General features: G+C 44.6%; 1 protein-coding gene across 8 annotated transcripts in view; it reads left to right on the top strand.

Annotated features, from left to right (window-relative positions):
- Positions 1-26967, top strand: part of PALM2AKAP2 (PALM2 and AKAP2 fusion) — a 356275-nt gene extending 329308 nt beyond the window's left edge. For 7 of the 8 annotated variants that reach the window (XM_060014346.1, XM_060014352.1, XM_060014347.1 and 4 more), the window contains 2 exons: positions 11955-12133; positions 23009-26967. In XM_060014346.1, coding sequence (XP_059870329.1) covers positions 11955-12133; positions 23009-23107 — 278 coding nt within the window. In that variant the 3' untranslated portion in view covers positions 23108-26967. The remainder of the gene's footprint in view (positions 1-11954; positions 12134-23008) is intronic. The other variant, XM_060014348.1, reaches the window with a different exon arrangement.
- Positions 26968-27486: the final 519 nt, after the last annotated feature.

The raw sequence follows: 27486 nt of genomic DNA, 5'->3' as shown, positions 1-27486 counted from the left end.
TTGGGAAACTGTCGTCTAAGTTTTGAATTGAAGGAGTTGGGTTGGGTTCGGGGGGTGGGGGAGATCGTTCCAGTTAGAAGGAAGGGCACCTACAGAGGAAGAGAACTTGGCATGTTTGAGGTGCCTGAATAAAGTTAGGGTGGGTTAAAGGAAGAGATTTAAAACAAAACAAAAGACAGTTGATTTGGAGCCAGTGAAGAGCTATGTAAATCATGTCAAAGGTTTTAGATTTTAGACTTTATCCTGCGGTCAGTGGGAAGCCAGTGAGGATTTTCCAAGGGGTAATTATCTCCACAAATCTCCAAGCTGTCCTGCCTTCAGCCATGAATTGATGAATTAAAAGTCTTCCTGCTTTCCTGAGTCCATTCTACCGGCTTTTTTTCTATGTACGTCTAAAGGCCGGCCGCCATCTTGACGAGTGCCCTGGGTTATGGGAGAGGCCATGCTCCCAAGAATGAACACATGTGGGCCTCCTCTTGATGGTACTTAGAAGTAGAGAATAAAGGAAGCACTTAGGCAGGTGCACAAGCCCGATTTGAAGGTGTAACCCACGCACTTTTGTAAAACGCCCTTGAGGAATGAGTTTGGGAGGAAAACCCAAACATTTCACCGAAGTTACACTTTAGACCTGTTAAAATGTCTTTTCATAGGAGGGGTAGCAGCAGACAGTTCTCTCTTTAGTGCCTGTGTCTATTATTAGATATCCTGGTTTCACTTCCAAGTTCTAGGCAGGCCGGAGAAACCCAGTTAGTTAGGTGATGATTAGCTTAGGTTTTGGAACTAGTTTGCATTTTCATGCCAGGTGTCAAGTTGATTTACCAAGTCAGACAGTTTGCCCAGTGGGACATTCTGGAGAGCTGTCAAGGAAAAGATGTGGGTATTGAGTCCCATAACCTGTCTGTTTAGGTCTTTTAATATGTGGAAAGATACGTTAGTTATACCTCTTATAAAAATAAGATTTCCAAGGTGTTTTGACTTCTGTTGTCAGTTTGAATTGAATGCACATGTGATGTTCATTACATTATTATAAAGCTTATTGACTGGGTCATTTTCCCTTCATTATCTCCCAATATCACAAAGAAAACTCCTAGATAGAAAAAAAATGTTTATATCAGCACAATATTCAGAGCTTGGTGCCTTTGTTCCATGCTGAATTAGAGCTGAATGAGGCCAAGTCTCACTTGAGATAGCCTCAGTCCTCCACAGTAGAAGACCTTGGTGTGGGTGACTGACGGAAGGATTCCCTCCCAGGCCCAGGTGAGAGAGAGCGCTTCTTCAGGAGTGTACAGTGTTTCCCTTTGCTGCAGGCAGGTACAAATTGCGTATCTTGTAGGGGCACAGCTGGCTGTGTGAAGATTCTAAAGCTGAACGTGGAGTATCCTACAGATGATTACGTATACCGCCAAGTTCCTTGAACATTCTCTGGTGACCGAAGTATAATCACAGTAGCTGCAACTCACCGAGACCTTAAAGCCCAGTAATGTAATTCACACACAGTTATTTCTCATTTTCTCATGTAACCCTCCCAACAGCTATCTAGGATAGAATCCAAATGACCCAAACTCTTGAGACCAGATATATTCCACATTTTTCTGATTTTAGAAAGGCCGTGAAGTGTCCATACCATTATTTAGAAAAGCAGTGCAACGCATGTACTATTGTTGAACACACCCAGTGGAGTCTGGGGCTGCACCTGTCATCAAATTCGATTTCTGCTGTGAAACTTAGAGTTTGTTCTATTAAGTGGGATCAATAAAGACCAAGAAGAACCTCATGCTGGTTCACCTCGGGTTTTGCTGCCAAGTAAGTTATGATAAAACTTAGTTTTAATGGTTCCTCTGTGCTTTCAGAACTTAATTTCAGTGCTCCAAACTACAACAGTCAAATTGCTGGTGCTGTCCAAAGATCTGGACAGATGGCGAGGGACTAGCGTCGTCCATGTCAGCCATCTAGCCTGGCTGCTTTTGTGAATTCTTTCTGAAAGTTCATGCCCCAGGAGGAAGCTCAGTCATTCACTCTGGAGACAGGCTCATTGCCTGAAAACGTTGAAAGGACTGGGAGCTCAAGCAAGGAATCCATTTCTTAATTTGAGGAGGCGCAGGGATAAGCGTTCACTCCACTACCTGACTAGGTTTGGCGGAGTAGGGCCAACGCTGGCCAAATTCATTTACTGGTGGTCATTGAACACCACGTCTGCTCTCTGCTGTTCTCCTTTGCTCTTTAAGATTGTTCCTTCTACCTTGGATCAGAAACTCCCTGTATTTTTATTTATCTGAACCCAGCGAATATGTTCATTTTTAAAAACACATGCCATTTGGGAAGGAATTGGTAAGAAAAGGTTAGGTCGAAGTAGGGTTCGGCAAGGGGTGAAGGTTGAAGGTGTTCAGTGAGGTCAGAACTTCTCAAGTTACAGAATTCAAAGTTCTTTTTGGACATTGCCTTCAGCGGTTTGAAAAGGGCAACTGTCATGGTTAAACCCATCACCTTCACTCCTGACAAGATACAGACTGTGGTCTTTCTTCTGTGACAAGCCTATGGTCATGACTTCTGGGACGTAGAACTTTGGAGAAGAACAACACTTCCTACCTTTCCGTTTTGTAACAGCTTCTGCTGTCACTGCTGATTGTGCTGGGTCTTCTGGTACACACAGCGTCTGGGTTGTCCCTTGCTTTGCTGGGGACATCACATGGTGGCCTGGTTACTTGCCCTTTACCGATGCCTGGTTACCCCATGCTCCAAGTTAGGAGAGCTGCTTCCAAAAATTCAGACTCAACTGCACCACTGTGTGAACCTACATACAAAGAAACATGCAGTCTTGAGCTGAGAACGAAAAGGTGATCAAAGGACCTAATTCTTGTAAGATCCCTGCTCTGCGCCCGGTAAGAAATGCGAGCTAATCTAAACCAGGCCTGGGAGCAGGATGGCCCCCGTGACTGCTGGAGTTTAGGGCAGGATATGACAGTCTCTTACTAACCATGGCAGCTTGCCGTGAGCTCCCCTAGGGAGATTGATGTTTCAGAGCCATTTCATCTTTGTAAATAAGCTACTTGCTACTTACGGGGGGAGGACTAGGGGTGGTGGTGGGAAGAGGGTGCAGGACAGGCCATTAGAGCACCAAAGAACACATTCATGTTACATGTAATGGTATTTTATTTCTCATGACCTTGAATGTAAAGGTCAAAGGTTTCCCCAAAAGTTGTATGCATCTGACATCACAGGTATTCTCAGTCTCTCTGTCTTTACTTCTCATCACTCAAATATCAATTCATACCAAAGCTGGTCAAGGAGAATTAAACATATGCTTAAATGTGACAGTCATTTTTCTGGTTTCATATCTGAAGTTCGAATCCTGATTCCACTGCTTGTTAGCTGTGTAACTAACTTACTTCACCTCTCTAAACCTCAGTTTCTTCATCAGTAAAACGGGAATAAAATAGTACCAACCTCATCAGTAAGTTAGTACACTCAGTGCCTGGTGCACAAAAGGCTTCCAATAAGAGTTGTTTTTATTGCAGGTTTTTTTAAAATTAATTAATTTATTTTTGGCTGCATTGGGTCTTTGTTGCTGTGCACGGGCTTTCTCTAAGTTGCGGCGAGTGGGGCCTACTCTTCCTTGCGGTGCGCGGGCTTCTCATTGCGGTGGCGTCTCTTTGTTGTGGAGCACGGGCTCTAGGCGCGCGGGCTTCAGTAGTTGTGGCACGAGGGCTCAGTAGTTGTGCCTCACAGGCTGTAGAGCGCAGGCTTAGTAGTGGTGGTGCACGGGCTTAGTTGCTCCACAGCATGTGGGATCTTCCCGGACCAGGGCTAGAACCTATGTCCCTTGCATTAGCAGGCAGATTCTTAACCACTGCTCCACCAGGGAAGTCCCGTTACTGCAGTTTTTGTTCTAAGAAAAGACCTAGAAAACCTTAGCAGAGTTACTTATGAGTTATTCTTCTGCAGCTACTGGAGCCCTGATGTAAATGATACAACATGCTTTTATAAAATTGCTTTCTAGTCCTAGCTGAGATTTATTCATAGTTACTTCTTTAGAATTAAAGTTTCTCATATAAAATCAGAGTTCAAGAATTAGCTTTCAGTAGTCAGCTGTGATTTCAAAAAACAAAGGCCATTATTAAGCATGTTGGGTGACAGTGAAATTACAAATTACCGTGAAAATATTTTCTCTTTTGGGGAGGGGGGTGATAATGTTCATAGAGCTAAGCTCACTGTGTTGGTAGAAATGTGTTTAACCAAAAGATCTTCGTGGGGCAATTGCTACTTACCATGATTTTTATCCTTACTGTTTTAATTAAATATTTTTCTTTTTTTGGTCTTAAACTATGCTTCCCCTGCAGATGCAAAACTCTTTCCTTCTCCAGTTTTCATTTTCCAGTTCTGTTCAGAGGAATGATCCAATATCGACAACTCATCCAACATCCCACCGTACCTTGAAGTAATAATATTTGGAAGTTTCTCAGACTTGTGTCGCCAGGCAGGGGTGTTTCTCATTTCTGAGCTAGGCTTATAATCTGAAGATTCGTATCATTGCATTCTCCCACCCCTGGGGCCTTCAAAGGAGGAGATGAAAGGACCAGGGACTAGCTCTTGGTGTGTGGGTCATAGCTGGAACCATACAAGCCCATGGACTCCGGATCTGGCAGGCAGGATATTCCCTTGTATTAGGAGGAAATGGAATTTAAAATGCAAGTCTGAGCCCCTTTCTTTCTGGTGATCTGCGAGTCGTTTAGATGTTTGCAAGCTCACCCCAAGGCTCCGTGAAGAAAGGAGATCATTGAGGGGGCTTGGGCCAAATGTTATCTGGTGGGCGTCTTTGTTCAGTTTGGTTTTTAAATAAGAGTGGGTGATGGCTTTTTCCTTTCTTTTGAGAAATGTAGAAACAAAGGATCTTTGATTTTTAAGACGTCAGATGCCATGTGTATAGAATATAATAATCACCAAAATCCTAATGTTTGACCAAAATAATTTTCTTAACTTTGGGAATCCACCCTCTTGACTTTTTAGAAGTTACTCCTCTTCTTATAGAGGGAGGGTGTGGGCTGTCATGGATGGCAGCAGCTGTGTACTGAGGACATGCAGCCCTAGCTCTAGTTTCCCTTGGGTGGGAAGAATTGCGGGTTTTTCTCTCTGCCGCCATCAGCACAGGGAAATCCATCTTGTTTGGAGGATCCAGAAACGCAGTCAAGGCGTGGCTTTTTCTCTCTGGACAAGGCGTGGCTTAACTACTTAAAATAAACAAACAGGAAACACAAATTCATGTTTCCTAGTTTTTTCTTCCACTCATCATGGGAGACAGCATTTACTAATTTGGAGTGAAATTCTGCTTCCCCCACTCTTCTCCTTAGTCTGCCTGTGAGAGTCACCAGTGAATGTGACCAGTGCTTCTCTAAGGCCCCAGGAGGTGTCAGCTCAGTAGCTCCCCTCGGCCTGTGTGTGCTGCCTGGTGAGTCAGAAAGGCTTCCGGATCTGCCTGGCCCATGAAGGTTAAAGCCCCAGCTTTATCTGCTTTCATTAGCATGTGTGGTAATACTTAAAAGAAAAAAATTCTGGTTTGTTTTATAATTTAAAATTAATTCATGCTTATTGTAGAAAAAAACTTGGAAAGTAAAGAATAAAGATAAAAGGCAAAGTGATTCATAATCCTAACTACTCCCTGCCTAGTTTTTCTCATGCACACATGTGCCTGGAAGATAACATTGGGTCTACATGTGTATTAGTTTCATATTGCTGCTGTAACAAATCACCACAAATATAGTGGCTTAAAGCAACACAAATTTATTATCTTATAGTTTTTGAGGTCAGAAATCTGAAATGTGTCAGCTATGGACTGAATTGTGTCCCCTCCCAAATTCAGTATGTTGTTGAATGCCTAACCCCCAATGTGATGGTATTTGGAGATGAGGCCTTTGGGAGATAGTAAGGGTTAGATGAGGTCATGAGAGTGGGGCCCTCATGATGGGATTAGTGCCCTTATAAGAAAAGGCACCAGAGACCTCGTTCTCTCTCTGTGATGTGTGGACACAGCAGGAAGGTAGCCATCTGCATGATAGGAAGAAAGCTCTCGCCAGAACCTGACCATGCTGGTACCCATGCTGATCTGACACTTCCAGCCTCCAGAACTGTGAGAAAATAATTTCTGTTTTTTAAGCCACCCAATCCATGGTATTTTGTTATGACAGTTCAAACACACTAAAATAGTGTCCTTCTGTGCTAAAATCAAGATCTTGGCAGGGCTGTGTTTCTTCTGGAGGCTCTTGGGGAGAATCCATTTCCCTCCCTTTTCCAGTTCTAGAGGCCATCTACGTTCCTTGGCTTGTGGCCCCTTCCTCCATATCCAAAGCCAACACTATAGTATCTTCAAATCTCTCTCTCTCTCTCTCTGACCCTCCTGCATCTCTTTTATGAGGACCCTTGTGATTACACCAAGCCCAACTGGATAATCTTGGATAGTGTTCCCATCTCACAGTCTTTAACTTAATCATACCCGCAAAGTCCTTTTGCCATGTAAGGTAAATATTCACAGGTTTGGGGGATTAGGGTTTGGACATCTTTGTGGAAGCCATTATTCTGCCAACCACAAGACTGTTCATCTTATCCTGACTAGGTTTTACCACGTGTCATGTGTGCACTTCTGTTTTCTTTTACACAGCTAATAAGTCGTGAGTTAGGATTTGAACCCAAGCAGTCCAACTCCGGAGCCTGCACTCCTAAACCCCTGCAGTATTTCTGCTTTTGTAACCTGCTTTTTCTCTTAATGTATTTTGAATATTTTCCCATGTCCGTAACTATTCCTCTAAATTTGAGAGACTAAAACATGACTTATAATGGCTAAATAATACTCCATCATCTGAATAAGCCACAACTAATTTAACCATTCTCTTATAGTCAGATGCCTTTGTTGTTTCCACATATGTAATTATAAGCAAACAAACGAACAATGGTGAAAGTTCTTGTACATAAGCTTTGTGCCCATACTTATTAGTTGAACTTGTGCCCATAAGTTAGTAGTTAGTGGTTAACTAGTATACACTAGAGAATAGTATTTTCCAAATTGTTTTCCTCAAGATATTAATAGGGATTCTATGAAATCAGGTTCTGTGGTTAAATAAATTTGAGAAACGCTGCACCCCCATTCCTAAACTAGAGATCCACAATCATATTAGCACTAAAACCTTAGAGAAGTCCCCTGGTAAGGAAATCTATCTCGTTTTATCGTTAAAGCTTTCTTTAGTCGAGTGTTTCTCAAACTTATTTGACCAATGACCTTTTGACCGTTTGCAGTGTTGAGTAGTATCCTTACAAAGCTAAGGTAATAGGATGTGATTTTAGAAATATGGCTTTGGAATCCTCCCAGCCAAGTGAAGCTGCTTATCCTCAAACATCTTTAAATGCTTAAGTCTAAAATGACTCTAGATGGAATAGTTTGGACAAAATCATATGTATGAAGTAAACTCGAGTATGTTTTCTGCCGTCCACTTTGAATTCCAGTCTAGCTTTCTTCTGTTGGTTCCTGTGTCAGTTAAGCTCATGTTGCCCCTGCTCCCTGCTCTGTAAATGTCAGGGACCAGGCCTTGGCCAAGACCCCCACAGGTCTGCCTTGAGGTCTGCGTGATGACACTTACTGTTCATGTTGTTTCTGGGATCCTTCAAGAGAGCTATTTTGTAGAGTGTTCAGCCCAGGTGAGAAACTAGAGAGCAGGATGTTTATCATTGAAAATAGAGGCCACTTTCAGCTGCCGTCAGCTCTTCAGTCATTCACCAGGTGAATAGACTTATATGAGAACAAGTTTTGATGGGACAAGTGGGAATGGGACCTGGAGGTACTGGGGAAGTGCTGGATGCACCCAAAGATAACCATCATTGTTTGGGGATTCTAATGAGATTTGTCCTCAGGGCCAAGGAACTTCAAAGTGCTTTCCAAGGCCATAAAAGATGAGACAGACTTCCCAAGCTTCGCATCACATTTATGTCATGATCCCCATGGCCCGAACAGTGCTGGTGTCTGCAGTGTCTGTTACTGGTGGAAGAGCACGAGAAGTTTTTTCACCATCCTAATCAAAGAGAAAACTTGATTAGCCTGCAAGCTAGGTCCCTCTCCAGCTTTTTGATGGCCTGTGTGGTTCCTAAGATTGCGTGAGAATTCCAGTCATGGTTGGAACCGTGCTGGAGGCAGGGTGCTTGGAGATCACGGTAGAGAAGGCCAGCCAAGCCGACTTCCCCAGATGTCAACCAGCCCAGAAGTCCGGGGTTGGGGCTCCCTTTCTCTGGAGACCTGTGACAGCTTCTCCTGAGGCTCTGATGTGGCCTTGGTTATCTGAACTCTTCTGTTCTCTCCAGGACCTCTCAGCCACCTTCTCTTTGGAAGACACTGCTCCAGACCCGCTAAGCTGGTCTTTGGTTCCTGTTACTCATGTGACCTCTAGTGGCTGTAACCGGCAAAACTTGCTCCGGGGATGGGTTTCATTTTGCTGGCATACTAAGAAATGAGCAGGAAATGTCCACTTCTTTATAGTAACTTTTCACCCTCTTTACGATTCTCTTTCAGCACACACCCAATTATATAATTTAGCAACAGTCAACACAATTTGGGTTCCAGACCTGACTCTGATTGTTACTAATGTAATTTGGATTGATGTTAAGCATCTGAGCCTCCATGGTCTAAATTGTTCAGAGATGTCATGACATTCACCCTGACTACATCCCAGGGTGGTTGTAAGGATCAAATGACATGAAGCCTATCAATGAAATGCCATATAAACGTGTTTGTTATTACTCCAAAGCCATCGCGTCTGTGGTTCTGTAGACCAAGATGGTTTTATTTCATGTGCTTTGGTGAAGACGTTTAAACACTTTGCTCAGATTCTGTATTGGGAATTCTGTCCCAATCCACAAGCATTTAATAAGTGGCTGCTCTGTATATTTCATAATGGACTTGCTGATTCATTCAACAGCCTGAACTCCTGCCTTGTGGGATTCAGCATTGACCAGGACAGACAAGGTCCTCCTCTAATGGAGTTTACATTCAGATGAGTTAGGGGGATTCATAGACCGATTGAAATGGTCCCTATCTTCAGGTGACTTTACAGCTTTATTGAGAAGAAAAGCTTAAACAACCCGATTGATACAGTCAGTATGTGAAAAAGGCTTTCCGAGAAGTATAAACAAAGTATTATGAGGCAGGGGTGGTATATGTGAAAGGGTGAAGTTAGAGGCACTGAATATGTACTATGCTTTCTAGAAGTTTAATGCTGGAGGGTTGGCTGGTGGGAGATGATTTGGACACTTGAGAGGTCAATTAGAAAGTGACCAACCTGGTCATGTGGTATCTATATCTAGTTTTAGAAGAGTTGTGAAACTTTTATGCAGAATTTCCCATGAAATTGCTCATTCTTACTCCATAGACATATTGTTCTTTGAGATTCCAAATAAATACTAACTAGACTCATTGGATGCTTGCCATTCTAAATATTAACTTTATAAATATTAATTTAGTTCTTGTACCAACCGTATGAGGTAGGTACTTCTATCAACATACCAATTTTACAGATTAGGAAACTGAGATAGAAAAACTTCAAAAAAAAGGCAAGTAACTTGCCCTAAGGGTATTTGGCTGCTAACTAATGAGCTCAAACCCAAGCAGGCTGGCTCTAGAACTGCATGCTCACCACTGGGCTGTATTGTTTCCTCAAAGCTTCATTTTAAAAGTCAATCAGGGACTTCCCTGGTGGTGCAGTGGTTAAGAATCCACCTGCCAATGTAGGGGACACAGGTTCGAGCCCTGGTCTGGGAAGATCCCACATTCCGCAGAGCAACTCAGCCTGTGCGCCACGACTACTGAGCCTGCGCTCTAGGGCCCCTGCTCTGCAACGAGAAGCCCAAGCACGCCTCAGCGAAGAGTAACCCCCGCTCACCGCAACTAGAGAAAGCCCATGTGCAGCAATGAAGACCCAACGCAACCAATAAATAAATAAATAAAAGTTAAAAATAAAATAAAAGTCAATCAGAATTTTTAGAGATACACACTACGTATTCAGGGGTAATATTGCCTGAGGTCTGAGATTGCTTTAAATATTTTAGTACAGGAGGGTGGGAGGAAGGCAGGCAGGCAGGACAGATGGAGCAAGGGTGGTAAAATCTTGATAAATGTTTAATATAGTTGATGGGTCCATAGGTGTCATGATAGCATTCCCCGATTTCCATAATAAAAAATAGAAACCGTTTCTAGAGAATTTGAAGATTGAAGACCTTAAAATATTTGTAACCTTACTGTTAATATCAAAAGACTTTTTATCGATGATCTGGGTAATTGAGGTCAAAGCAATGAGTTTCACTAAGTTCACTAATGTAATGGTGGGTGTCTGTGTATTAAATGGAGTGTCTGTGTATTAAAAACCACTTCCCCACCTAACTGCCAAATGTGCTGGCCATATATATGTATTTTTTAATCAATAAAGGTTGATCTTCTTGCCAAATGTATTTGGTAGAATAGCAAAATGTTTGAGTTAGAATGGACTTCCAAGACAACTTCTCCCCAAATTCTCATTTTCTAGCTAGGGAAGTTGAAACTTGGAGAACTTAAGTGATCAGCTCAAGATTAAAGGGGGAACATTACATGATTGTCTACAGCCAACCTCATGGCTGGTTCATGGAAGAGCAGAAATTAAAACTCGGGCTTCCTGAACTCCGGGGGGCTTCCCAACTCCCATCAAAGGACCTATGCCCAGTAAAGTCCTATAGCCACCCACTCAGAGACATGGACCCCAGGCTTCACTTGTGATTCCAGCTCCATCAGGCAGTCTTGGGGGGAGTGAGGCAAAGAAAGATGAGCTGTCTTCATCTTGGGTCTGGAGGAGGTCAAATGGGTCTTTACCCTCCCCTGGTGGTTTCTGAACTTTTGTGCTTGAAATATCCATTTATTTTGTGTGTTTTCTCCACATTCCTTGTTCAGAGACCCTAGCTGTGTCTCCCATAAGGGGCATAGTTGGAAAAATCATGACTGTTGCACCTGAAGGTACTTCTCAGAGGTGCGTTTGGGGCTCTGGCAATATAACCCACTCCTTCATTGGCCAGAAGGCATTTCCCAAGAGGGTGGGATGCAGGCGGTCTTAGTGACAGTGCCTGGCATCACCGCACCACTGTGGATGACTGTGGACCCAATCTTCTCATGCTGAGAATACCTGTATGGCATCTCAAAAACTAAAACCTCACCTTTCCCAAGTCTGACGCACCCCTTTTCTACAACATTGAAGCTGCTGTTGTTGGCATTCATTCCTTAAGATCCAGGATCTCAAACCTAAGTGCTTTCAGGACCGTGGCAGGTAAGGTGAAGAATGAAGCTGGCCAGTGTAAGACTGGAGTGACCTGGGAAGAACAGCTTAGTTCTCGTTCAGAGGTTTTACAACATGTGTTGTCCATACAAAAAACCCAGGCTGGTCATCTGACCATTGGTGACCTCTGAAAGAGAAGAAAGAGGGAAGGGAACCAGGAGACCTGGATACCATCGCCAGCTCCTGGTGGCCCAGCACAGCCTTCCCTTTGTCGAGCCTAAGTTTTCCTTATCTGTAAGAAATGGGTCTTTAAGGTTCAAAGGCACCGCCACCTCTGACAGTCTGATTGTATGATCTGTGATAGAATACTTGTCCCCAAAACAACTGGAGGCAGCATCTGTCTGTCTGTCTGTCTGTCTGGCTGGCATATATCTGCAGAGTGCCTGAGAGCCCTCTTTGGTCTGACTGACTTTAAAACCGGTTTCCTTGAGGTCTTTGTTGGATGGGTTTGTGACATTAATCCTTAAGCACATTGTTCCCTGTAATAAAATGACCTGCACTTAACCATCATTCTGGTACCCCTCGGTATGTCAGAGGTTGCTTTTTTTGCCAGTGTTCTTCTCTTCTTTTCGAAAGCAGTCGTGACCAGACAAGCTTAGAAAGGGTGTTCTCTTCGTGTTGTTTCAGGGAAAATAGAGAAAGTCCAACCTCCTCCATCCCCCACACCTGAAGGTCCCAGCTTGCAGCCTGACTTAGCCCCCGAAGAGGCTGCCGGATCACAGCGGCCCAAGAATCTGATGCAGACCCTCATGGAAGACTATGAGACACACAAATCTAAAAGGCGCGAGAGAATGGATGATAGTAGTGTAAGTTTCTCCTCCTTTCCTCTTTCGCGTGTCCAAGGGTGAATTTCAGTACGGCGTACGGTACTCCGGTTCAGGCATGGATGTGTGTGCGGTTGTCTGGCCGGCACTGGGGTTCCGGCACCAGTTTTCAAACGTGTGGTTTAACATGCCTGCAGTTGGGTTGGGGGTTTTGCCTTGTTCTCAAAAACTTTGATCATGCAAAGAGTGGGTCTTTTGGCTGCCAAGTTCTAGTTTGAGTCTACTGGTACGGCTAGTGCGTGAGGTGTGGGGTGTGTGTGTAGAAAGACACCGCGCAGGGGCAATGCGGGAGGAAGGACACAAGCTCCCTGAAATCACCCGCAGGCACCGGGGAGCTGATCTCAGCCATCACTCGCCTGTTCTGTAGAGATGTTATTTCTCTAGAGAACTATGACGATGCTATTCCTTCAGTGTCTGCTCTGGGCGATCCCTGTAAATGGTACACAGTGCTCGGAAGACAGTATGTTTTGGGCTGTTACCAAGCCGGTGTGTACAGTCTGGCAGGAGAGAGCCACTTAAAATGACAGTTAAAAACCGCATAGTTACCCTGCTACCCTCAACCCCGAGAACTTTGCACGTGACATTCCCACCAACCACAAAGGAAATCGTCTACTCTGTGGTTTCTTTCTCCAGTAAGCGGCTTAAGAGCCAGTGCTGTCCACAGCCTGCACAGCCAGGAGCCTGGGGATCAGCCTCAGGGGTCCGTGCCAACCTCCTTGGAATCCATTAGCATTTATTGAGGTAACTACCTCCTCCCCCCAAATAGCTTGGTTTGGTTGAGGATACTCCCCAGTTGACCCAGGACAGTCCTGGTTTATGCCTGTTGTCCTGGAGTAATTATTAATAGCATCATCTCCTTTCCCTCTTAAAAGCGCCCCAGTTTGGATGCTAAATTATTTGGTCGCCTTACACTTGAATGCGATGGGGCGCACAGTAGGAACTCCATGCTGATTCACTGCCTCTCGTATCCAAGCTGGCTGAGTTAAAGGTTTTCTGGAGTTGAAGCCAGATACTGAACACTTAGTGGTAAAGAAAGTAAGCAAACACACCTATGGCAGCTGAATGACCCACTTGGTGTGTCTCAGTCTCCTCTCACTTGGGTTTGAGGCCTAAATTGCTTGGAATACTGGCCCAGCTCCTCTGTTGGGCTGGAATATTTCTGGGCTGTTCCCTGTATTGTACAGTGGGATGGGCCTGGCCCTTAATGGCTGCTGCTGAGGTTTCAGCTGCCGGGGCTCCTTCTCTGAGCCTGTAGGACCTTTTCTGTCCACGAAGTCACTTTATCTGTCTCTTCTTTTCAGCCCTTTTTTAGGTATTTTCTGGAGTCTGTGACCCCCTTGAAGCTTAGGGCTATAAGGGGCTTTTCTTCAATGATTCCACACCATACATCAGCAGCTTTGGTGGAAGTTAGCTGGGATGTGTAGATGGGGAAGAACCAATGGACCACTTGCCTGTGACCCAGCTGAGTGATTTGGAAGCACACTCTCTGTATCTCTTGTGCATGCCTTTTGTGTTGAAGTGCAGGTGTTAGGGGAAAACACCACACCCAGAAGTGAAGTTACTCATTTCAGAGGCAGAGGCTGACCCACTAACACTCAGGCAGCCACCTGGTGAATGTCAACCAGGTTGGATTTTCCCTTTCATGAAGGAAGCTGCTTAGAATCAGCCCTTTTTTTTTTTTTTTTTGCGGTACGCAGGCCTCTCACTGTTGTGGCCTTTCCCGTTGCAGAGCACAGGCTCCAGACGCGCAGGCTCAGCGGCCATGGCTCACGGGCCCAGCCGCTCCGCGGCATGTGGGATCCTCCCGGACCAGGGCACGAACCTGTGTCCTCTGCATCAGCAGGTGGACTCTCAACCACTGCGCCACCAGGGAAGCCCTAGAATCAGCCTTTTAACATACTGATTGCCCTTCACTTAAACAGTGAAGTGATAGCCTCCTGTCTCTATTTTTCTCAAGTAAATTAACATTTCGGGTAAGAAAGAAACCTGCTAACTAATCAAGCTGTTACTATCCCCAGATCTCAAATTCAAGGCCAAGTGTTTTGCACTGTTGTTGATATTACAAGGGAACCAAGTTTGTTGCTGTTGAAAATTCTTAGGAACAGAAAAAATAATCTATCCAACCCACTATATCCTCTTTTAAGAGACCCAAATCTGGAAAAAACACCCCCCCCCAAAAAAAACATACTTCAATTGCTTCTAAAGCAAATATATGCTCATCAGTGAGACTTCATTTCAGAGCCGCCTGTTAACCTGTCTTAGTTCTTTTGATTCAGGGGATCTTTCTGTTGTGTCGTCATCCATCACTGGAGAATATGTTGAAGTTCATCTCTTTTCCTACTTGATCTGTGGCCCCTTCTTTAATGGTCTCTCATACCAGAAGGATAGTCATAGGGGGCAGCTGGATGGCTTGAAGCTTGAGTTGTGTTGTAACTGGCTTCCCTGCTCCAGAGGTTGGTAGTTCCGCTCTCCTGGCTTTGTCCGCATACACTGTCCCCAGGGCAAGCTGTGGCTTCTTCGATCCTCCACCCGCTATGAACCTCACTTGGCTCACCTGGGTCCAGTGTCACCCGGCACTCCCACCTGCCAATATTCCTTCCAAAAAGTCAGTTGGCAGCATTTATGAGTCCCTCACGCGTGAGCAGGACCTAACCACCTGTTCACCCATAGGAAGCAGCAGGCTCTTTCTGAATTGAATGAGAAGCATTCTCATCTGCTGTACTTCCCAAGGAGAAGGTAGACTTAAAAACAAAGTGGGGTAATTGGGATGTATGCATAGTGATACGCTGGGTACAATGATGTCAGTGAGCGTGAAGGAGAGAAAGAGAGAGGGAAGGCAAACGAAGCTGTGCCCGCGTTTCCATGAGTAGCTTTCACCAACCTACCTGGGGAAAAAGACCTCATCCTCACCAGCAGAACAGGTACACATCCCTCCGCCCCAGAGCAGCGACGGTGTCTGGAGTCCTGTCCCCAGTTCAGGACCCTTCCACTCTCCCATTTGATAAAATATCACCTGCAGGACAGGAGGGAGGCCTCTGGCTCACGGGATCCCTGCCAGGGGATGGGGTGGGGACAACCGTGCAGTATTTAGTGGTCTTTTTCATGTTCTTAGCTGGCCTCTCTCCTGATGGAAGCCCAGTGAGGGCTCAGAGAATGATGGAAGATGGAACATTAAATCATGAATCTCTCTCTGGGAATGTCTGCCCAGGAGTCACTATAGTAGTCGTATGAAGTCACCTGTCGTATGAAGTCACCTGTGGATGTTTCGCTTCCTTTTGCAGTTGGTGACAAAGTCAATGACAAGGAACCAGAAAAGGCCGCTTTTCTGAAAAGGTTGCCCCCAAACGGCCATCCTCGTTCCCAGCTCAGGCCTTGAGATAACCCTTGAGTAGCGACAGTCTTCATCCGCCGGGGCTGGCTTCCTTGTTCTGCATGGGGTGGTCCCTGATGAGTGTCTCCATGCTCAGGGCTGAGCCAGGCTCCACCTCTTAAGGGACCCCTTGGCTAACCTGGGGGTAGGAGGATTGCTAACCTCCACCGACATGCCTTACCCTGGGCTGTTTCCCAGCCTATACAGGGCCTTTGTGAGAATTAGCAAAAGGCACCCTTTTTCAAAACTGTGTGGATGCAGTCCTGCACCAGCTACACGGGTGGTGAGGGGAGTCGGGGGTCTGAGCTTCAACCCCATCCATCCCCCCAGCCTGGTGTTTTTGTGCAACACACACGCTGCCCACCCAGATGCAACTGTCCTGCTCTCAGTGGAGGTTTCTTTTATCTGGAAACGTTATCTTAAGTGGAAATGTCCCCTTATCTGGGCCTGATGCCATCTCTGGTCAGTCATGCAACTCATAATGGCCTGATGAATCATAGTTTCCTGTAGGGTTTCTTGGTACCTTTCAAAGGAAGGATACTGAGGCAACACTGTTTTTCTGGCCAGTTTTCCCCCGCAGTCTGACCTGAGCCTCAGAAGACAATGAGTTCTTGAGTCAGGGGTGCTCTTGAACTTGTTTGGTAGATTTGCTTTCCCTTTCTCAGTTGAGGGTGTGCTGGGCTGAGTCCAGATTACAGCCTCCTGGACATTGAGCCCCATCCTTCCTCCTAGCACACAATCTAGGTGGGTTTTTCCTGTGTTCTCTTTCTTCCTCTTTTGCCCCCAGAATAGTTACTGAGAGGGCTTTCAGCCTTCCCTGCCTGTCTTGGAATAAAATAAGACCTCTTTGATTCCTGGGTTAAGTCCAAGCTGGGGGCTGGCAGTCACTGCTTTTCCAAGAATTCCTGGCACACACTTCCTTCTAGACCAGGACACCCTTTGGGAGTTCTAGCCAAACTCTCACTGGGTGGATGGAGGAAGGCCGTCTGGCTCCAGTGCCCACCCCCGCCACCGCAGGCTGTATGGGAGCCAACATCAGTGATGCTTTGTGCCCCCAGCTCTCTCGGGTTCTCACACATGCCCTGGGAAGGTGCAAAGGAGACGAGCACTCCACATTGATCAGCCCCCGGTCATCAGTCTAATCATTACAGAGCTGTGATTTTTTTTTTTTTTTTTTTTGCGGTACGCGGGCCTCTCACTGTTGTGGCCTCTCCCGTTGCGGAGCACAGGGTCCGGACGCGCAGGCTCAGCGGCCACGGCTCATGGTCCCAGCCGCTCCGTGGCATGTGGGATCTTCCCGGACCAGGGCACGAACCTGTGTCCCCTGCATCGGCAGGTGGACTCTCAACCACTGCGCCACCAGGGAAGCCCCAGAGCTGTGATTTTCAAGTGCAGTACCTAAGAAACAGTCAGTGATCACAGACATACGATCCCTCCTATCCAGTCCAATGGGCTCTTTGGCATGGTCACCATGCCAGAAACCAATCAGTGCCTCTAAGGTCGTGAGTGTACATGCAAGGTCATGACCACTATTCTGGAGAAGGCTGTCCAGAATCAGTCCTTCTAACTCATTACCCACAGCCGGGACATTTTTTCTCTGAGCTTTTCTTGTAGTGACTTTTAGTTTCCTTTATAGGAACTAAAGGATCATTTTAGTTCCTACTTAATCACTCCACTTTCAGGAACTTATTTAGGACCCGCGAGGTCGTGATGAGGGAGGCTGCTTGGTCTCCCTTCGCAGTGCCATCCTTAGAGCAGCTCCAGAGAATCTGCCTCTGCAAACCTCGCATTCAGACCATCCCTGTCTGTGGTTAGGGTCTTCTTTTCACGGGACAACAGACTACAAGACTACTTTGGGGTTCAGAGACGCCTACAGGTAGGGGAAGGGCTGTTTGTCCACAGATGGCAGTAGATTCTAACAAATCCAAAATGCCCTTAAGGATCTTGCTGGTGGGCAGCTGGTTGCATACAACCCAGGGGGGAAAGAATCTTGTTAATTCAAAGCACAGAAGATGGAAGCGACAAATCTTGAATTAACGAAGTATGGCTTATCTGATATTTTTATGGAGGAATAATAGGGTATCTACTTGCTGCAAAAGATACAGACTTTTAAATAAACGAATATCAGATGAAGCAAGTCTTGGTGTGGGTGTGTCCTGGTCTCCTGATGTTACCTCCCCTCTTGTGTCCCCTCCCCCCTCACCGGCGTGGTGCCAGTTCCCAGCTGGGGGGCGTTTTGTGAGTGTGTCTCTGCCATGTACTAACCCTGGTTTTTCCCTCTCTGCCAGTACACCTCTAAGTTACTGTCTTGCAAGGTGACTTCCGAGGTACTTTTCCACTTGTTTGTCTTGGTCTTCTTGCATGCCTGACCCAGGTGCATGCTGTCGTGGTTTGCCATTTCCTCATGGGGTTTTCTCCCTGCCTTTTCTGAATGGGGTGATTGCCTTGAAATGTTAGTGTCCATGCAACAGTGGTACACGCGGCTGTGCTTTGCTGTGCTGTGCTCTGGGTTGGAGAAGATTCTGTCTTGCTCATGGATCTGGAAGATGTTTGCACTAGAGGGTACGACCAATGGGCTGTTTGGATTTTTGTTTGTTTCTTCAGGCACTGACAGCAAATCTACTCTGGTCTGGTTAGAAAACCATGCAGCTCAAGAGGACTGGGCTGTCGGTTGGGATCAGTCCTTTGTTTACCTTAACACAAACCCAGAGAGCTCCATGCCATCACTTTAGGATAACTTATTCCTACTGCGAACCAACGCAGCCCCCCCCGCTCCCCCCCGCCTCCATCTTTAAACCTGTACTTTTGGTTTGGAAGCTTTTTTAAGCATTGAATTTCCCCCAAGCTGCCTCCTTTCCCCTACAACTTCCCTTTACACAGATTTCACAAACCTGTGCTATGAAAAAGCACAATATTTTAATTTTTTCCACATATATATTGACTTATTTATATGCTATGAGAAAGCATACTGGCTTTTATATTTTTTATTTCTAGAGCATTGTATTTTTATTTTAAAAGAATTATTGTAAATATACAGAATTGTAGAGAATCATTTATTCATTAACCTGGTTGACAATTTATTGAGATCCTACTACACATCAGGCACTTTCTGGGTTCTGAGAAGACAGCAGTCACCTGAACGATGTCCCTGATGCCATGGAGCTGCATGCCAATGTGTCAAGGATATGGCAAAGTAAAATAATAAAGCCCCCTAGCCAGCTTTGTGCATTCTTATCATTTCATAATATTTGCTTAATATTTTAAAAAGAAATTAATATTGCAAATACCATTCAAGCCCTCTTGTTACCTCTCCCAGCTCCCATTTCTTTCCCTCTTGAGAGGGAATTTTTCTGGAGTTTGGTGTTGTTTCCATGCATGTTTTTATCCTTGTACTACGTATGTCTATGTACATAAATTATATCTAATGGTTTTGCATGTTTTCGAACTTTCTATAAATAGATCATATTGTAGTATCCTGTACTCTTTATCCTGTCTGCATCATTTTTAGATGTGTCCATGTTGATACTTACGGCTCTAGTTCACTCATTATAATTGCCGTATATAGTATTCCATTGAATGAATACATATCTGTTTATTCATTCTTCTAGTGATGGAAATGTAGGTTGTACCTTTTCTTTGCCATTACAAACAGTGAGTCAATGAATGTTATTTTATGCAGCTCTTTGTGCGACCTATGGAAGAAAGTCTCTAAATATATCTAGGGGTAAAAGTACTGGTTATAGGGCTTACCCATCCTCCCGTTCACCACCTATTGCAAACTACTCTTCAAACTGGCTGTGCTAACCTATAGCACAATGTATATTTCACGTCTCCATATTTAGCAAAACAATTATGGTTCACTGTAGACGTGAGCTGATGCTCATCAGTAGGTTCTTTTCACAAACTGTAAAGTGAATATTGAAAATATCACTACATGGACCTTCTTCAGTGTCTAATTGTGGGTCTCAGGGAGGAAATGCTGGTTTAAGAATTAGACCCTAGGAGCCCACATCCCCTTGGAGTCAACGTAAGATTGATGAAAATCTGGTCAAATACATCCAAGGAAGATAAGACTGGGCCCTGTCTGCCTTCAGTGGAAGATATGAGGGATAAAATATTAATATAAATGTTATTTAACGTACCTGTCTTTTGTTTTATATCCCAGAATAAAATTATCTAGGTTGATTGCTGCTCAAACTGAAGTGATTCACTTGAATTCCCTAAGCACTGGAGAGAAAAATTAATACTAGAGGATTGTTCAGAGAGAATTGATTTTCTTTTTCTCCCACCAGACCTGAATCTGATTTAATTTGTGAAAACGATAAAACCTTAAATCAGGTCTTCGTATTATTATTATTTTTTATGTTTTTCTCTCTCCATTCCTGTGGAGTGTATTTATTGCCCTTTCTGATGCTTCTTCCTCCGTACGCCCCCCCAGCCACTGAGCAGCCGTGGAACATGCCGGCCCAGAGCATCGACTCTGCACCCAGAGTTCCGGGTTCACATGTTAGCTCTTCCTCCTACTAACTGACGTTAGATTATTTTAAACCTCTCTGTGCTTCAGCTTCTTCATATGTGAAATTCATAGTGTGAATCCCATAGAACAGAGGCGAGGATTAAAACCCGTAGCTGGTTCATGATACCTGTGATGTAAGTGTTTACTATAACCAGAGCCCCAGAGGCAAGTGCTTTTTTTAACCCAGAAAGGAAAGGAATGGACTTTAGGAAATAATATGTAGAAATCTAGAAGAAAAGTTCTAGATTTGCTAGAGCTTTATTCACACACACACACACACACACACACACACTCACTCACTCACTCACTCACTCACTCACTCACTCACACAGTACTCTGAATTAATTGTGGAATAAATGCTCATTCACATACCTTCCCCAAGGGCTTGGCTTTTTTTTTTTGCGGTACGCGGGCCTCTCACTGCTGCGGCCTCTCCCGTTGCGGAGCACAGGCTCCGGATGCCCAGGCTCAGCAGCCATGGCTCACGGGCCTAGCCGCTCCGCGGCATGTGGGATCTTCCCGGACTGGGGCACGAACCCGTGTCCCCTGCATCTGCAGGCAGACTCTCAACCACTGCGCCACCAGGGAAGCCCAGGGCTTGGCTTTTTGAATCTTCAAAAGGCCTGTTGGAGGAGGGAAGAGACTGTTCTATCCTGAACATGAAGCCCTGTGCCCGACACTTGGTAGGAACCCAATAAATAGCTATAAGATGGATGGATAGATGGATTGAAATGGGTTCCCAAAGAACAGAGTAAATTAAAATTTTCAAGATGATTGAGAATTAAAATAGGGCCCAAATACAAGACAAGGGACATCTGAAATTGATGGGGACTATTTTTTTCAGAACCTTAGATTTATTTTTAGCTCTTATGTAAACCTTTCAGCTTGTATGTACAGTCTGCGAGGCAAACATATGACTGTTTTCCACAATGTAGAGCTCCTTGTCAAAACGTCTTATGTTTGAATACCACGTGATTGCTTATAAAGCCCTTTCACATGATGAGAGAAATACGAGAGAAATACGTAGTTATTGTTTAAGAATTTGCTATGCCCTGGAAACTTTGGTAAATTCTTTGCCTCGTTTATTTGCCTCATTTATTCCTCAGACCACCTCGGTACTATGGTTTTTATTATTCTCTTTTTACATATAAGGAAACTGAGGCACAGGGTAATAAACTTACCCAAGGTCACATAGTTACTAGGATTTAAACTTAGACCTGCCTGGACTTCAGAGGCTGCATTGCTTCCTGAGAGAGCCTGTGAAATAGGGCAGGTGTTGTGTCCGTTTTACAGATAAAGGAAGTTGAGACTCAAGATGCCATGAACGACAGGCACAGAGCTGGAAACAAAGCTCAGGACTTGCAGTTCCAGTTCCTCACTGCCTTCCAGTACCATGTTACCAGGCCTTGACTAGAAGAGTCTACTGTTTAACTCTACCAGACTTGGAAACATGCTTTCCTCCTACTGATTTGTTATTCTTAGATGTTGACTAGGTGACCATGATATGTTTACACACCAACACTTTAGGGCATGGTTTACGTGCTTCCTGGTGAACATTTCTTCAGGAGACATGATTGAGTTGTGTCCTATACATCCGGTCAAAGCCGTCCCTGCTAGGAGGACTGGGGAAGCCTTCCTGGAGGAAAGACACTGCTGCTCTGGGAAGTCCATGCATTTGTCAGAGGTGCAGAGAAGCAAGTTGAGATGCCCGCTCCCTGCCCAGACCTTTAATCTGACCAGAATTTGCTTACGTCTGGGCTCCCATCACTGCCGGTAAACCTGCCTCTCCTTGCTTCTCTGGAGTTGCCAGCATCTCTGTCCCTTGCCAGAATGATTGTTCTCAGAATAAGCAAAGACTTCATCGCCTGTTGGTTGGATAACCAACTAGTGTTGGCTCTGCTAGACTTTAAATTCAGAAACTGCACATCCTAAGCTAATGCCACAGTCATTGAACTGGTTGGCATGCAGGGGCTTGCTTTCGGTGCAGTGTCATGAAATTGAGCCGTTTCTCCTGCGTTGGCAACCTAAATGTCATTCATCTGGATGTCATCTGGACCAAACTCAAGCTGGAGCAGACTGGCGAAGGATCCCCCCTGGGGTCCACAGACTCTTCTGGGGAGCCGGAGGGAGGGTGGCCTCACCCCGATGGTGGTGAGCCTATTTGTCCTTGATGTTGTCACCTTTCACTTCCTTTACCAGCACCTGTGGCCCTGAAGTTACATCAAAATGCTCAGATTCCATGTTTTAGTGGCCTGAGAAGCTCTTTTTCTTTTCACTTAATTCCTCTTTCAAGCATAATTATACCAAAGTAGATTTTTGTGGTATAAATATGATCACAGCTTAGGTAGGTCCACAAAGCTTGGTGGAATGAATTCACACTGGTTCAGTTGTTTGGAATTACTTTCCCGTCTGCTTGTTTATGAAGAGACCAAGACTGTCCATAGCTGTGCTGTCCAGTATGGTAGTCACTATTTCCATGAGGCTATTGAAATGAAAATTAGTTAAAATCAGATATTTAGTTTCTCAGCCACACTAGCCATATTTCAAATGCTCAGTAGCCACGTGTGGCTCATGGCTGCCATATTGGATAGCGCAGATACAGATCACTGCCACCAGACTGCACTGATCTATAGCATGTAGCAATCCACTTCGTTATCTAAAAACTTGATGCAGAGTCAGGTCTAGTTCAACGAAACTTGCAGAACATTTCAGGAAAATTCAGTCTCTCTGTACTGAAAATGATGGGTCAAAAGTGAACTTTGGCTCTGAGGTGAATGCTACCCAGAACCTCCCACCCCGCCACCTTTACTTTCACGTCTCTCCTACCTCCCAGCTGTACCAGACGCTTTACCACTTTCCCCCTCATTAGATGCTGTTGAGAGAGGGAAAGGAGGAAGGAAACAGAGAAGTTGGTTTGTGTTCATAATGAACAATCATGAACTCTGCGTAATTTTTTTCCCTCTCTCTTCAGGTCCTTGAGGCCACACGGGTTAATCGAAGAAAGAGCGCATTGGCCTTGCGCTGGGAGGCGGGGATCTATGCCAACCAAGAGGAAGAGGACAATGAATAGTCAACATCCTTCCACCCAGGAAGCTTCTTTGGTGCTTGGGTTCCCAAGAAACCAAGAAATCAACACATCAAAGCATTTTAATAGAATATTTATTAAAGTGCAAACAAACTCAGCAATCCTTATGCAGACCAGAAGAAGTTGCAATGTACAATGATGAAAAATCAAGTGAAAAAAGAAGTCCACCCATCAAACACGAACTCCCGGGAGTCAGAAGAGAAAGGATTTTTTTTTTTGTAACTCAAAGAATCCCCTGGGTTTGGACCACAGTTGATCCAAAAGGACAAAGAAGTTACAAGCAAATTGACATGGTTGCTACAGGCAGAACCAAGACTAGCCTTTCTGGGTGATGAGGAAAACATTGGTAATGTGGCCATTTGGAGAAGCCACAGAGCTGATGCCATCCACCCAGCAGAGGATATTTCCCTGTGCCTGCACCGGTTTCCACCCATCATAGCATCAGAGGTGTTGGACTAACCCCATTTACTCCAGCAGCTATAAAATAATGCTTCTCTCTCTATTTGCCCAGAAGAGGCAACTATGGTTCCATGTCTATTCCGTTTAATTGTTTTGAATTGGGAGCAATTGAGGATCGCAATCCAAATTTTGAAGACAAGATTTCTTCATGTTGCAAACACAACCTGTTCTGCATTAGGAGGTTTAGGAAGGGGGGGAGAAAGCCAAACCAAATGGATTATTTTAGCTTTAGGATCTTGTCTGCTTATGATATTGACTGAGCTGCAGTTTATGAGAACACGTTTTCACAATTCTGTTTCTTTATATGAAAACTATATTTAGTGGGCAACAACTATTTTTATGATGGGATGGGGGAATATATCCATGTATAAAACCTATACACATTGAACAGCTTGGTTCAAGAGGGGAGGGGTATTTTTAGAGTGGTAATAATTGAAAAAAGGGTGAACTCTGCCTTAGAGAGGTAGACGATGAGAAATAAAGAGGTGTTTATAACTATATTTTATATGTAAAGTGGACCTTCAGGGGAGTAGGAAGAATGATACGTTGGATCAATCAGAAAGAGACAGTAAAGAAAGCTCATGAAAGGTAGACAGAGAAGAAGGGAGGGGGAAAGAGTGGGCAGGTAAGGAAGTTAGAGAGATTATTTTTTCTGAGCAACCAGTATTTTTCAGGATGATACAGAGAAAAATATAGAATAGAAACTTAAGTGCAGGCTTAGGTTCAGCTACAAATCCTAAAGGTGGTGTGCGTGCGTGCGTGTGTGTGTGTGTGTGTGTGTGTACACATGCCTGTGTGTGTGTGTGCAAAGCGCATGTGTGCTCATGAGTAAGGGTGTATGTGTGTGTGTGTGAGGATTAAAATTCCAGGATGATCATGGGACAAGGGTGTTCACTTATTTCCTCCAAAGCTGTTTGCCAGCGTCAGGAGTGAGTGAGAATTTCTTTTTTATGAAAAGGATATAGAGGCTCCGAGCTGATGCAGTATTTGTAATATTAAGTTGACCTAACATGGTATTTGCATGGGTCACAATGGCAAAGTTTTGAGCAGTTTTGTAATTTGACATTTAGGAGAGTACCATATTTATTCTCATGCTTTGTATCCATGCTTAGTATACGCTAAAGGACACCAGCTTTACTCTTTCTGTCATTTAAAGCAATATGATAAGGGTATTCAATCATTGAATGCCCTCAATTTCTGGATGAGAAATTTTTCAGTTCTGGCCATGAGAAAAAAACTAACCAGCCGCCTTTTTTTCCGTCCCCTTTGTTTTAAAACTGTGGTTTTTAAAAAAGCAATAAGTAAGTCAGACCTCACTAAAATGCATTTTTGTTTTTATGTCTTTATGTCATAAGCACTAATGTGTTGTCCTGACAAGTAGCAGTCCCACCAAATTTGTACGTAGATTCATAAACGTTATCTTCTTTTATTAGACTAGTGTCAACGTTAGGGGAAAGTTTATTCATATTCGAGTGGTGGACACACAGTAAAACATGGAACTCTGATAACTTACAAGGATCCTTTGGAACGGCCAAGGGAACTTGCAATTTGAAGCCAAATTCTACAGATGGATAATTGGCGTCATCTTTATATGGTTCATGCTCCTGAACATTCTGAACGAATAGTCAACAGAATGTGCTAGACGCTGGGGATAGGAAACAAGTAAGATCCCTGCCGTTAGGGATTTATTTTCAGGTGGGAGAGGCTGGCATGGAGACAGACATTCCCAGGAAAATGAGATGAGGAGTCCTGACACGTGAAATGGGGGCACCCGGGAAAGAAGGATGCTTTGTCTGAGGATTTCCAGCGTTCCCAAGACAGGCACGGGAATGAAAACACTTGGGGCAGCCAGCGTCGTGTGGCCCAGGGATGCAGGAGCTGCTAGGATGCCTGGAGAACAGAATGGTTCTGTGGGCTGCACAAAAAGTGAAACATGCTTCATGATTTCTGGACTAACTCTGGATCTGGTAGTGACCATAGACTTGATACAGATGAACTCCCCATCTTTTGCAAGAGGAAACAGTGCTCAGGACTTCCCTGAAGTTTTTGGTTCTGTTTTGAAGAAAACTGTGTACCCACCTTAAAACTACATTTGAGAAGAGAATGGGCAGCTGAAAAGAAAGCTTAGGAGGCCACACAATTCCTGGAATCGCTTTAGAGGCAGATGAGTTGGTCTTTGACTGCAGTTGATTGACCCAGACACACTTATTATGTAGAGTTACAGAGCCGGGATCCTTTGGTTCGCACTTTGGATAGGCAACAAATGCAGTGTTTCCGTGACTCTCTCACAGTCACAAAACCGTTTAACTGTGGCCCCTACATCTCCATCCTTGCTTGTTCCCTTCTGCTGCCTTCTGATGACTGCTGTCCATTTCCTTGTTCCACTCACGTATCATCCTGTTACAATGTAAATCAAAGTTCCCTTAGCAGAGCCAGATTTTCTCTGTGCTCTTGAGTTTTTTACTCATTTAAGAAACATTGGGCCATGGCTTTGTACATAGCGCCGTGCTAGGCTCTGGGATCCCAAATGAACCCCTTTAACTTTGTGAAGATGCAGCGGACCCCTGGCGGAACGCCATCCGTGCCTAATCCGTCGAGAAGAAGAGGCTTGTCCAAAACCTGGCCTCCGATGCTCATCCCTGCCCCCAGATAGCACACAAGCTTGTTAATCTCAGCTCGAACAGTCGTTTAGATTCTGTAGATGTTAAAAGCTTTCCTGGAAGTATTCCATTCCGCAGTGTTGATAGATGTTCACTTTCCTCTGGAACTGATGACTGACATTCCTTGGCTTTCTCATCCAGAAATTATGGAAACAGGGTCTGTCAGTGGCAGGAGGCTGGGCTGTGTCCTACGTGCATGACACATGCAGTTTCCTTGCCTCTTTACACCCATGCATGCTGCCCGCCCTAGACAGTGACATATAAGCAGTATATAGATCAGTGCCCACATATATATACAACACACACACACACACAAGGCATAACAAGGAACACTAAGACAGTGTTGACTCGTCTCAGAAGACAAATAATTAAACATTTTTTCCAACTAAAGAATGGATGTAATTAAACTATGTATTGAAAAAAATAGCCTAAGTGTTTAGAGATGGTGACTATATCCAGTTGTAGTAACAGAACCAATTTCCTGAATTTTAAGCATTCAGTGAGTGAGCTGCCAATTTTGATTTTGTGTTCCTCTTTACCCAAATGACTTTTTTTTTTTCTTTTTTGGAGGAGGGGGCACAAAGCAGCAATACTGTGTTTGAAAATGATACTCTCTGTATCTGGCTCTCCTGTGTATGTTAACCACTTCAATGTTACTATCCTGCTTCGGTTTTATAGTGATTGTGAGGCATTCAATGCAAGTATACAATTATTTTCTCATTAAAATCCAGTGTGTGTTGTGCTTTTATAAACGAGGGCCACTTGTTTGACTGTCGGGGGAGGTTGGAGGACCGAGCAGCCCGAGGGTAGCATGCCAGCGCTCTCGCCTCTAATTCCATGGGGCCACATCTGCTCCTTGCATATTTGGAACCAAGAAAGCAGTACTAGCTGGCGGGGCAGACCTTTGACAGGCTGTTCCCAGTGCCTCCTTTGGCCATGTTGTCTCCAGCTGCCGTGGCTAGACCTGGAAACTCTGACAGGACCCACAGAAATGATACACATGCCTCTTGAGGTAGGTAGACTCCAAGGTCAAAGAGATGGTGGGGCAAACGGTAGGACAAACAGTAAAGGTCAAGCTTTGCACGTGGCTCTTAGGCTCTAATTTTTATTATTCATTCCATTCCCAGCACCTGTATTTGGCTCTCCTCTGAGGAATAGAGAATTTCGGACTTCACAGAGCATCTGAGACCACAGGTGAATCAGAAAGCTTCCTCCCCCCAACCCCACAGTCTCCAGGCGCTCCAT

The sequence above is a fragment of the Delphinus delphis genome, chromosome 6 (assembly GCF_949987515.2).
Source record: "Delphinus delphis chromosome 6, mDelDel1.2, whole genome shotgun sequence".
NCBI lineage: Eukaryota > Metazoa > Chordata > Mammalia > Artiodactyla > Delphinidae > Delphinus > Delphinus delphis.
The sequence above is the reverse complement of the archived record's forward strand: the minus strand, read 5'-3'. Positions and strand labels throughout refer to the sequence as shown.